This window comes from Zingiber officinale, chromosome 2A, assembly GCF_018446385.1.
Source record: "Zingiber officinale cultivar Zhangliang chromosome 2A, Zo_v1.1, whole genome shotgun sequence".
Lineage (NCBI taxonomy): Eukaryota > Viridiplantae > Streptophyta > Magnoliopsida > Zingiberales > Zingiberaceae > Zingiber > Zingiber officinale.
Genome location: NC_055988.1, coordinates 58,977,480 through 58,990,042, shown reverse-complemented (window position 1 = coordinate 58,990,042; position 12,563 = coordinate 58,977,480). Strand labels below are relative to the sequence as shown.

The following is a 12,563-nucleotide window of genomic DNA, read 5'->3' as shown; positions in this document are numbered from 1 at the left end:
GTATTTGTATCAAAACGTTGAAAAATAATCCTTACACCTTAAGAACTTATAATAATCCAATCCTATGCTCTGATACCAATTGTTAGATTTGCAATACATCATATATATACTAAAGGATGTATCTACAACAGGATCTAACTTCTATCAATTTCTAAAGCTCAATAGAAAATGAAACAATAGCTCATGAATAGCTGACCTAATTCCATCACAATGCTATAGCCTCTTACGTTTCACCAGAATATCCAACGAACGCAGCAGATGTCTTCCACAGGATTGAGCTGGCAAAATAACCACATTTCTTCTCAATGAGGGAGAAGAAGCTGGAAGAAGCGAGCTAGGTTCAACATGCCCTAATGAACCTTATCTCTTCCTTTTTATACTTGGCCCAACCTATCGAGATTATCCACCATAAAAGCCCATGTCTCATTAACAGTTCATCAATATTAATAAACCGGGTTATTGAATCTACATATTAAATCAACATCCATTTAATTCAAACCCTCTTTATATGTATTGAAGCATTAGATCACTTAATTGGATTTAATTACTTTATAACAATTAGTTATGTTTGTATCAATCAAGTGTGAGTTCAACCTTATTGAGATTAAATCCACCCATATGGACTCAATTGGATCTAGTTCACTCACGTAAACTTAATCCTACACTAACACCAAATACAACACTCATAGCAAAAGCCATTCACTAGTTATTTCTGAAAGGGGTAAAAAACAGACTTCAATCAGCTGAGAATACTTTATATTCCAACTGGTAAGCTTTTGTGAAAAAAGAAGGCCAACACAAATACGTCGATAAGATACTGCTAACGGTGGATGCTCCGATAAGCATGTTCATGACAACTATCTGGAGTTGGATTGCCTCCAAAGGTGATGCACCACCCATAATGAGCCCTGTCATTGCACCTGGAAGAGAAATGAGACCCACTGTTTTGGCATTGTCCACAACTGGGGACAGTGCAATCACAAGAGACTTCTTAACTTGCTGATGTGCTGCTTGACGCGGAGTTGCGCCGAGAGCCAATGCCGTCTCCACCTAACAAAGAGGTAAAAAAAAACTTTTCTACTTAGCCTAATCTGAATAGAAATTAGCATAATCATACGAGATTTATGCAATCTCAACTAACAATCACCAATATTTGGTGCTTCAAGTTATGGGGAGATCCAGAAAAATTAAGCAGACGAGTTAAGGGACCGACCAGGTTCTTTTGCACTTTAAGATCTTCCCGCAGCTTCTTCATGGTAACACCAGTGACGGTCATTGCATTGCCAACCATCATGCCGGCAACAGGAATGATGTACCTTGGAGTAAAGGGGAAGACATTCAGCACGACAAGCAAGAACATCGTCACTGATGTACCTGCCAGAATAGAGATTCCAGCTATACATTTCCCTCGCGGTACATGTTTTGCCCGTTGACCAGCTGTATAACCCGCAACAGATACCTACAAAAATAAATGCATGACAAACACATTGAAATTTCATTCTAAACATGCACGATTGATGGTAGAATTACTATCCTTAAGCTAACCTTAGAAAATATAGCACGATAGAAACTACTAGGTGGAAATGTTTTACAAACTTAAGTGATAACTACTTCAATTGAATATGTATAGACTATTACAATTTACAGCCTATACCGGAATTGATAGGTCAAATTTTTCGTAAAACCTTTCATTCGTTGTCTTCTTCGTACATGACAGCAAAAGTAAGCCACTTTGCCAACATCACAAATAACAAGAGCAGCAGAGAAGATGATTCTTTTAAGATATAGTAAAAGATTATCATATACTAACGGCATAATCCAGGTAGGTTTACCATTGTCAATGTACGATTTAATTTGTAGAGAAAGAAGAATCCATATTCTGCATACACCCATTATATTCTAGTTTTATATACAGAGATGTGGAGGTGTGTGAATGACTTGCCAATCAATCAAAGATAGCTGCCATAGGTAGAATTACAGGTACAAATGTTATTGTGCAGCATACAACTGGTACTATTTATAGTTGATATTTCGACTGTGTCTATGCTATATTACCGTTGATTTTTTTACTATTACATCGCTGCAAACTCTACAAGAGGTGGTGGACATTGAGTTTGGTCTCCAATAAGTGGAAACATTGCCTTGGTAGAGATTTTGTAAAAATATCAACAATTTGATCACAGACTATTGTCAACTTGCTATACATTCTTGTTCAAAGTAAAAAAATTATCCCCCGTAGTAACCAACTACAACTTCTCGATTTACCTCTTCACAGATGATAATGGGGTCGACCGTGTAGGGCTATTGGGTGGCGGATTCCATCTTTTTTGCTACAATTGTTCAAAGTAAAAAAATCAACTTCTATCTAGTTTGTACGGGAATTAAAAATAGATTGGCAACTAGATAAGTTGCCCCAATGTTGTTACGCCAAATGTTGGATACGTTGTTGATGGATAGGTGTAGCTCAGATAGAAGGGGGATTGAATTCAAATGACTTTCAATGTAGGCTTGGGATGACCATGTATTCTACTTGAGTTCTAAAAAAAAACATTATTGATTACATTTTGGTGGCCCAAGAGCTCAAATTCCTCCCAATAAATATAACGAACCCACAACATTTGTCTTTACCAGAACTAGTCTAATCCACGTCATTATATGCATGTAGTTCCCTCGTCAAGTGACAACATACGAAGAATTATGCCATTGAGGGGAGTATTCATTTAACCACTTCCCAATGTTGCTTAGGAGGTGAATGAATAAGTCGAAAGACACAATTGACTATAAAGGCAATATCTAGTGTGTAATGGTAACATAATAGAGTGCTCCAATGATGCTCATATATATAAGGATCAAGCAGAGGATTGAAGGATGTTAAAGTTTTACTACGATTTTTGCAGAGATATGACGTGTTCTATGCAGTTTTGCTCATTTAAGTAACCTAGAGATATATTCACTTTGAGATAGAAGACAACCTTCTCAATGTGGAAGACACTTAATACCAAGGAAGAATCAAATACTATGTCTTAAATACGAAATTTTTAGCTGGTATAACAAAGCAAATCCTTAGTGATTAAAATGTCACCACCACATAAATAAGGATGTGTATCGTGGAGCTAGTAGTACCACTAAATATGATAGATGAACCAATTTTAGATTCAGAGCAACCTTAAGTGTATAGCTAATTGGTTAGACGATCAAGTCATGCTCAAAGTGCTTAGCTAAAGACCGTAAACAAATCTCTTAAGTTGACAGGCATGTGTAGGGTATTGCAAATGAACAAACCCTATGATTGTTTCATAATCTCAACTTGAACTTGAACTTGAACTTGAATTTGACCTTGACCTTCTTAATAATTGGTCAAAAATTATGAGATACGTATAACCTCATTTATAGACGAGTTGACCCATTTAATTAAACGTGTAAGACAGCTTATACACAATTCATGTGGCAAGACTCATTTAATTAAACATGTCATAAGCACACATGAAGCCATTTAACAAACTCAAATAATACAACTATTTTTAATTATGCAAATTCTTAAAATCCATATGATTATATATTATAATATATATGCTACTATACTATATGTTTATATCTTCTTTATTAGAATATATATTTATAACTTATGCAAATTACTACCAAATAACATGTTTACCTTAAACCTAATCCCACAAAATTGGAGATCAAGTTGTGCGAATGGGTTGTGTCAATTTTTGTATACAAAATGAAAATATACATATCATTGTGAACTGAAAGAATATCTAGATGGATTGAGAAACAATTGTAGACAAATCAAAATAGAAGCTTCATAGCTATGCTTGTGACCAACATAACAAGTCATCTACAGCTTAAAAAATTAAAAAACATTGTTTGCTATATAGGACCAAATGAACATTGACTTTGATACCATGTAAAATAAGACGATTGTGGAGTAATTTTTTTTAATATGTTAAAGTGATCATAACGATATGTTATTTCATAGAGATGATGGGATACATAAAAGCAAATACATATGTGTTAGTACACTACATGAAAAGTATATCACAAGTTTGAAAACTTTAGGAGGCTAATCAAGAAACAATCAAAGATAACAGAACAAAAATAAATGCAAATCAGTAAGAGAACAACAGATTATTAAACAATCTCTTTAATCTAAATAGAGAAGAAGTTGCAGCCAGCGTTATTATAATTAATATCAGGTGTGAAGTCAAGAATAGGAGCTAACTAAGGACAAACAACAGCGACGGAGATTCAAGCAGACTCTTTGGAAAGCTGCCCATTGAAAGGAAACAAATGAGTCCCTTGGTCGAGAATCTATCAAACAACTTCAGTTCATGTTATAAGAAACTCTTGATCTTCTCATTCCGTCTCCTATTGGTTGAGACTTCAGCATTCAAAGACTCAATAAGCTCGTACATTGGTTGATCTACAATGCTACAAAAGAGCAAGAAGTCTTAGTTCTTTCACTCTATAGTAAACAGGATCCAACTACAGCCTTTGATCTGAATTGCCTTCCTTTTTTAGTAGTTTGTAGCATTGTGTCGTAAACTTTTTTATAATTCCTCCCTCTTTGTTCCTCTCTTATGAGCTATCAGATCCTCAATAGTTTAGTCAAGTTCCTTCCTATTGAAGGATCTCTTTGATCAAAATAGTGGTCTTGATCATGGTTTGAAATCTCATACCATACCAAGTAAAATGGTCAAAACATATCGTTCAGATAAATTATTAAAACTCGATACCCCTTGGCATAGACAATGTATCCTTTCTATGTTTCATCTCCTTCCTCCCTCAACATTCAATCAATCATTGACACCATACATCGGAACGTCGGCACAATATTGAAATAGTATTGTTCTAGTCAAACACCAAAACTCTAACACGACTTGAGATTAGGAACCTTGGTCCTAATTAACTTTTACAAAAGCATAGAATTATTTTTTAATGGTTGAAATCAAGTAGCGACCATAAGGTAATTTTCTCTGTGTGTTGAAAATTTTACTCCAATTTAAAAATTAAGATACATTTTTTGAATGAATCTAATTTTTCAAAGATAGCCTCTAGCTAGAGGCAAATGAAAGTGAATTGTACACGAGGATGAAAGATATTGATATTATACTCTTATTTGACTTAAGATAAAGGGTTGTTTTATATGGATCCAATTCTTCAAAAATAGCCTAGGCAAATGAAATGAATATGTATAAAAGGATGAAACATTTTGAAATTATACTCTGATTTAACTTAAGATAAAAGGTTGTTTTATATGGATCCAATTCTTCAAAAATAGCCTATAGAGGCAAATGAAATGAATTGTATATAAGCATGAAAGCTATTGATATTTCCTCTCTAAAGGTAAAAAAAGAATGCCACAAGGAGAACTATTTGAAAGCATAAAAGGTACTCGACAAGTAAAGGCCTTGCTTGCAAAAATAATGCCATGATGAATGCTAACAATCTGGCTTTAGAATGGTGAAAGTAAGTGTTTGGGTATATGATTGCTATTTAGCTCAAATACCCTCTTTTTAGACTAAGAATTAGATGGGAATGACAAAAAGGGCCTTCATGTATTGCAACAAAAGGTGAAGTCGCCACCTTAGCAAAGGACCCTTCATGTATTGGGCAAAAAAAAAAGGCAATTACGCTCACCCTAGCGCCCCGTCAGCACACCCTAGGACCATCACAAGGAAGGTAAATCATGATGACTGAGAGGTAAGATGGATGGGAAGGTGAGTTGTGTCGGGTGTTGGGATTTATGCCCCCGCCAGTCTCAATATTCGACCTTTCGCTCATTGGGCAAATCTGTTAATAATAAAGTTTAGAATAAGTATTATATTAGTTTTTATTCTTTTCTTTTATTCACTTAAGTTGTCACGTGTATTATTATATACCTGTGGTATATATATATGTTGAGGGATGTACAACAAAAATCTAATCTCAATAATAATCCTGATTCTTTACTCCGCCGTCTCTTCTTCCTCACCTATGTTATTCTTCGCACTTCTCACAGAAAGTTCATCATGGTATCAGAGCTACCGCCGCCGCCAGCAAACACGATCATTTCTCCAACATCATCAACCACACAAACAAATCCGGGTATGATTCATCAAACTACAGTTTCTACTTAGCAGATTCCTATCATTCAATCTACTCTCAATCCTCTTCCAACACTTCCTTCGATGAATCAACCTTTTTCTGTGAAGTTAGATGAAAACAACTATTTGATTTGGAAAAATCAGTTCTTGAATATTGTGAATGCTAATGGATTAGAGGAGTTTATAGATGGGGCTCGCCCTTGCCCTCCCAAATTTCTTGATTCCAACAATCTAGTTGCAAATGCTGAGTATACCAGTTGGCAACGCTACAATCGTATGATAATGAGCTAGATTTACTCATCGTTGACTGAAGGTCTCTTAACTCATATTTTTGGGTATTCAACAACACACGATATTTGTTTAGCTTTAGATCAAATTTATTATGCCCCATCATTTGCTTGTGTGGCAGAATTAAGAAGTATGTTGCAAAATCTGAAGAAAGACGGTCTCTCGGCAATGGAATACATTCAGAAATTAAATGGTATTTCCAACAAGCTTACTTCCATTGGAGAACCTATTTCTTACAATGATCATTTGTTATATATATTGGCTGGTCTTGGGAGGGATTACAATGCTTTTGTAACTTCTATACAAAATCGTGGCGACTGACCCTCCATTGAAGAAGTGCATAGCTTATTGCTAAGCTACGAATATAGATTAGAACGGCAAGATTCTGCAGATCAATTGAGCTCTCTTCAAACCAATATAGCTCATTTGTCTATGACAAAAAACCACCCTCATCCTAGACAGCATCGAGTCTCCACACCATCAAGCTTTCCAAATACTCCTCAATCCAAATTCCTTACACCTTACACCTTACACCTCTCCAAATGGTCTTCTCAACAAGCCTTCAACTACACAATTTTACAACTAATGGAAACCTCAACAGAATCAAACCACTCATGCCTCAAAACCACGTTGTCAAATTTGTCTCAAACTTTGGCACACTGCAAATATTTGCTATCATAGGGCAAATCTTAATTATCAACCAGCGCTTTCTCAACCAAAGGCTTTCAATAATTTTATTACCACTGATATGTCTTCATCTTCCAGTAGCTCAGCTGTGTCTAGTTTCATTGCGACGGCTGATACAGTGGGAGATCCTAATTGGTACATACATGGATTCAGGAGCAACTCATCACTTTACCCTGGATATGAATATGCCGGATTCTGCCACTCCTTTTACTAGCGTTGAGCGTGTGACAGTTGGTGATGGTAAGAACATTGTTATTTCAGATATTGGCAATTCAATTTTACCTGCCTATTCTAAATCTATCAAGTTGTCTAATATTTTCCATACTCCTGCCATGTCTAAACATCTGATTAGTGTTTCTCACTTGTGTCTTGATAATAAAGCTTATGTTGAGTTTCATTCCACATTTTTCTTGGTTAAGGATCAGGTCACACACAAAGTCATTCTTCGGGGAATCCTTGATCATGGTCTTTACAGAGTATGCCCTCCCGCATCGTCTTCTGCTTCATCTTCTACATTGCCTTCAAGTCTTTTTCAAGTTCATGTTGCTATTTCCTCTGATCTGAATCTCTGGCACAAGCGTCTTGGTCATCCGTCTTTTGAAGTTGTTAATCAAGTTTTAAGGTCTTGTAATGTCTCTATAAACAAGTCTATTTCTCTTGATTTTTGTAATTCCTATCAATTGGCTAAGAGCCATAAACTGTCTTTTGCTTTATCAAACTCTCGTGCACTCAATAAATTTGATCTTGTTCATACTGACTTGTGGGGTCCTTCACCTATTTCATCTGTAACTGGTCATAAATATTTTATGTTGATTATCGATGATTCTTCCAATTCTCTTGGCTGTATTTGTTGCATTCTAAAGATGAAGCATATACCACTTTTGTTACATTTTACAATATGGTGCATAATCAATTTAATATTTCTATCAAAAATGTTCCTTCTGATTGGGGTGGTGAATTTCGATCCCTCACAAAAATTTTTGCTTCCAAAGGTATTCATCATCAATTATCATGTGCTTATACTCTAGAACAAAATGGAAGAGTTCAGCATAAAAATCGTCATATTGTCGAAATGGGTCTCTCTTTTGACTTACTCTAATATGCCTCTTAAATTTTGGCCCTATGCATTTTCTACGGTCATATTTCTTATTAATTGGTTGCCTACAACAATCTTACAACTCAAGTCTCCTTATAGTGTTATCATAGGCGCCAAATTATACCTATTTTCGGACTTTTGGTTGTGCTTGTTTTCCCTTTTTACGTCCCTTCAATTCCAATAAATTAGAGTTTAGGTCACGTCAATGTGTATTTTTTGGTTATAGCTCTAAATATAAAGGATATCTTTGTTTTGATCCTTCCAATTCCAAACTATATATATCTCGTCATGTGATTTTTAATGAGGCATTTTTCCCTTTTAGTTCCCCATCATCCTCTTATTATGTTAATCTTTCAGGTTCTTCACAAATCGTTACAACTCTTCCTATCGTTAGTTCTTTTCAACCATCTGTATCTCTATCACCACCCTCTAATGCTTCACTACTTCCTACAACATCTTCTACACAGTCTTCTTCTAGTCCTTCAGTCCCACTTCCACTGCCACCTTCTAATGCTTCACCATTTCTTGCAACATCTTCTACCCGTCTTCTTCTAATCCTTCTGCCCCACCTCCACCTCCTATTCAGTCTCCTCCTTACACTTCATCTTCTTCTCATCCCTCCAACTCTTTAGACGTTGGCTTGCCACATATTGATACAAATGTCATAGCACTAACTACAAATGCTCATCACATGGTAACTCGAAGTAAGTTTGCCATATTTAAACCACGTGTTTTGCTGACTATTCTTTCTAGTAATCAATCTGAACCAAATACATACAAGTAGGTTGCTAGTGTTCCTGAGTGACAACAAGCTGTGCTAACTGAGTTTCATGCGTTGATGCTTTAAAACACATGGTCTCTTGTTCCAAAATCAGAAAATATGAAAGTTATTGGTTGTAAATGGGTTTATCGTTTGAAGTTAAAACTGGATGGTTCTATTGATCAATACAAGGCCTGTTTGGTTGCTAAAGGATATCATCAAACTACATTTATTGACTATATTAAAACTTTTAGTCTTGTTGTCAAACCTCAAATAATTCGGGTGGTTCTTACCATTGCTGTGTCTCACAATTGGCCTATTCGTCAATTTGATATTCAGAATGCTTTTCTTCATGTTGACTTACTGAGACAGTTTATATGGAGCAACCTCTTGGGTTCATTGATTCTTTTTGCCCAGATATGGTGTGTAAACTACATAAATCATTGTATGGGTTGAAATAGTCGCCTCGTGCATGGTTTACAAAACTTAGTCAAGCACTTCTGAATTGGGGTTTTTCTGGTTCTAAGGCTGATACCTCCTTATTTTTCTTCTCTTCAAGCCGTGGTATTCTTATTGTGCTTGTCTATGTCGATGATATCATTATTACTGGTCGCACACAGAGTCTTATTACTTTCTTGATTGATTTTCTTAATTAATAATTTACTCTGAAGGATCTTGGACAATTGCATTATTTTTTGGGTATTGAAGTACATCACTCTGATATGGGTTTGCATCTCAATCAAACGAAATATATTACTGATCCTTTGAAGAAAACTGGCATGTTTGATTCCAAACCATCTGATACTCCTATGTCTTCAACTGCTTCCTTGTCTCTATATGATGGTGTTCCCTTAGAAGATGGCTCAGACTATCGCAGCGCTGTTGGTGCTCTTCAGTATTGCACAATAACACGTCCTGATCTATCTTTTGCTGTAAATAAAGTATGTTAGTTCATGCATTCCCCTACTATCTCTCATTAACAAGCTGTTAAGCAAATTTTGAGGTATTTGCGTGAAACCTTGTACCATGATTTATCTATTTCCCCAATTTCCTCTTCATCTTTGGTGTGTTATACTGATGCTAAATAGGCTTCTTGTCCGGATAATCATCGTAGTACAAGTGGCTATTGCATATTTTTTGGAGGTAATTTTGTTTCATGGGCTTCTTCGAAGCAAAAGGTTGTGTCACGTTCTAGTACTGAATCAGAATATCGTGTTGTTGCTAATGGAGCTACTGAAATTGCCTGGTTGGAATCTTTGCTTCGTGAGCTTCTTGTTCCTTTGGATTCTATACTGTGCATTCTTTGCGATAATATGAGCACTATCTCCCTTTCTGCAAACCCGATCTTGCATGCCAGAACCAAGCACGTTGAAATTGATTATCATTTTGTTAGGGAACCTATTGCGGCTCAAACTCTACTTGCTCAGTAGACTCGCTCATCTGATCAGCTTGCGGATACATTGACTAAAAGTCTGCCAACTTTCATATTTCTCTCTTTACGTTCCAAACTTAATGTTCTTCATAGACCCTTAAGTTTGAGGGGGGATGATAATAAAGTTTAGAATAAGTATTGTATTAGTTTTTATTCTTTTGTTTTATTCACTTAAGTTGCCACGTGTATTATTATATACCTGTGATATATATATATGTTGAGGGATGTACAACAAAAACCTAATCTCAATAATAATCCTAATTCTTTACTCCGCCGTCTCTTCTTCCTCGCCTCTATTCTTCTTCGCACTTCTCACAGAAAGATCATCATCTGTCATTCACTCATCATCTCAACTAAACCCATGGGGCAAAGGGCCCTTCATACATGTGGAACCGTCACATTAACGGCCACCCTACAACGACCCATGTCATATGGAGAGAGGTTCAACAAGAGCACAGGTGGCAAGCGTATGGCGAGGCCTCTACAGGCAGTGAAACCCTGGGATCGACCCCCGTCCGATTTAGACAGAATATCATGTGCTTACCATCTATGTCAAGCCCTGGGGCAAGGGCCCTTCATGTATTGTAGCATATAAAAGGGTGTTTTTTTGTTCATGCATGAATCTTAAAATGGCTTCATGTACAAACCTTAAAGTACTATTTTTTTTTTTTTTTGTTTGTTTCATAACTCCAAGGTGACATAAATTATATTATAGGTGTTATCAAATTATATAATAGTTGTCACCAAATTGTAGTTGAGGTGGTACTAAAATATATCTTATATGTTACTAAGTTGTATCGAAGGCGTTATCAAATATATTTTAAAAGACATCAAATTTACCTTCCCAAAAAGAAGTGAATTTCCACCCAAGCTGGAAAATCACAAGACAAATTAAGAAGAGTATACAGCAACCCAGTTGCGATCGAAGCTTCGATTTTGTTTCGAGTAAAGAAGAGTACCATGAATAAGTAAGCGAGGATGATCCAGGCGGTGTTCTTCTGGGCAAAGATGAACTGGAGGACGAAGCCGATGATAGATAGCTGGAAGAAGGCGCGGGCGATGGCGTAGATCATCTCGCCCTCGAGCTTGAGCTTCTGGGCGAAGGAGAGAGCGACGGCCATCAGCACCACCGACAGCGCCGCCACCGGCTTCAGCATCCCCTGGAGGAAGTCCACCCAGAACGACGCGCCCGACGGATCCATCGACTCCGTCACCCCGCGAAGTGACAGTAGAGCTAGGGAAGTGACAGTAGGAGAGAATCAAGAGATCGCAAGGGAGCCTGCAGTCCACGTTGCCTTATGGGGGAGGGGGGAGGGAGGGAATACAGCGGTGGTGGTGGTGGCGGATAGTGACATACAGAGAGAGCGAAAGAGGTAGTATGTGGGCGAGGGCGCTTCCGAGGGAAGGGATCATCTCGTCGCGTCGTCGATGACCACCCACCCACCCACCATTTTTTTTCTCTCCTTTTTCTTTGTAAGGGTACGTTTACATCAGACAAATGTCCCAACGCTCTCCGATTTTAATTGGTATATTTTACACTTCTTTGTACGGATGTGCAATACTTAAACTGTCTAAATAATTAATAGTTAAAAAAAAGTCAACTAATAAGTATACACTGTTATTAACTAGGCGAGTAAGAAATTAAGGGTGCGTTTCATACGTGCGTTTTTCATTTTCATTTTTTAGAAACACGTATTTTCTAGAAAACAGAAAATAATTTTTTATCATTTTCTGTTTTTCTAGAAAACGCTAGCTATTTTTTTAGAAAACAAGCACGAAAAACACAAACCAAACACTATTTTTCAGAAAATACACGTTTTCCAGAAAATGAAAATGAAAAACACATATACCAAACGCACCCTAAGATTTTAATTCTTTTAAAAGACCAAACTAATCGCTATTGCTTTTGAGGAGGCCAGATCCTCTGATCCAGAATCTTTTGGATCAGAGGAGGCTCTGCATATTCATTGGTGGGATGAACTGGATCCCACCTATTTAACAGATGGGGTACAGTTCACTCATCCAATAAACATGCAAAGGTCCAGGATTGATCCAGGGATCCTGGAGCAAGGATCCCTGCCCCTTTTGAGATAGGGGCATAATTCAAAACAGTATTGATATTTGTTGACAGAGCCGACCCTGGGTTAGGATTATCGGGCTCCTCTCCAGGGCCTAAAAACATCTAAAAGGCTATATATATATATATATATA

The 12,563-nt window shown here is 36.9% G+C and overlaps 1 protein-coding gene across 1 annotated transcript; it reads right to left on the bottom strand.

Annotated features, from left to right (window-relative positions):
- Positions 1-734: 734 nt before the first annotated feature.
- LOC122041135 (UPF0014 membrane protein STAR2-like) lies at positions 735-11,798 on the bottom strand. The gene is made up of 3 exons (XM_042600735.1): positions 11,312-11,798; positions 1,214-1,459; positions 735-1,050 (listed from the first exon to the last, which is right to left on the bottom strand). Exons 1-3 carry the CDS (start codon positions 11,552-11,554, stop codon positions 736-738), a joined length of 804 nt encoding a protein of 267 aa, XP_042456669.1. The 5' UTR covers positions 11,555-11,798; the 3' UTR covers position 735.
- Positions 11,799-12,563: the final 765 nt, after the last annotated feature.

Bases quoted from the DNA above. Each gene is read 5' to 3' on its own strand.
- LOC122041135 (XM_042600735.1), bottom strand. From the start codon at position 11,554: ATGGATCCGTCGGGCGCGTCGTTCTGGGTGGACTTCCTCCAGGGGATG. The intron at 1,460-11,311 runs GTACTCTTCTTT...TTATTTTTGTAG, and splicing joins TCCTCGCTTACTTATTCATG to GTATCTGTTGCGGGTTATAC. The intron at 1,051-1,213 runs GTCGGTCCCTTA...CCTCTTTGTTAG, and splicing joins TTAAAGTGCAAAAGAACCTG to GTGGAGACGGCATTGGCTCT.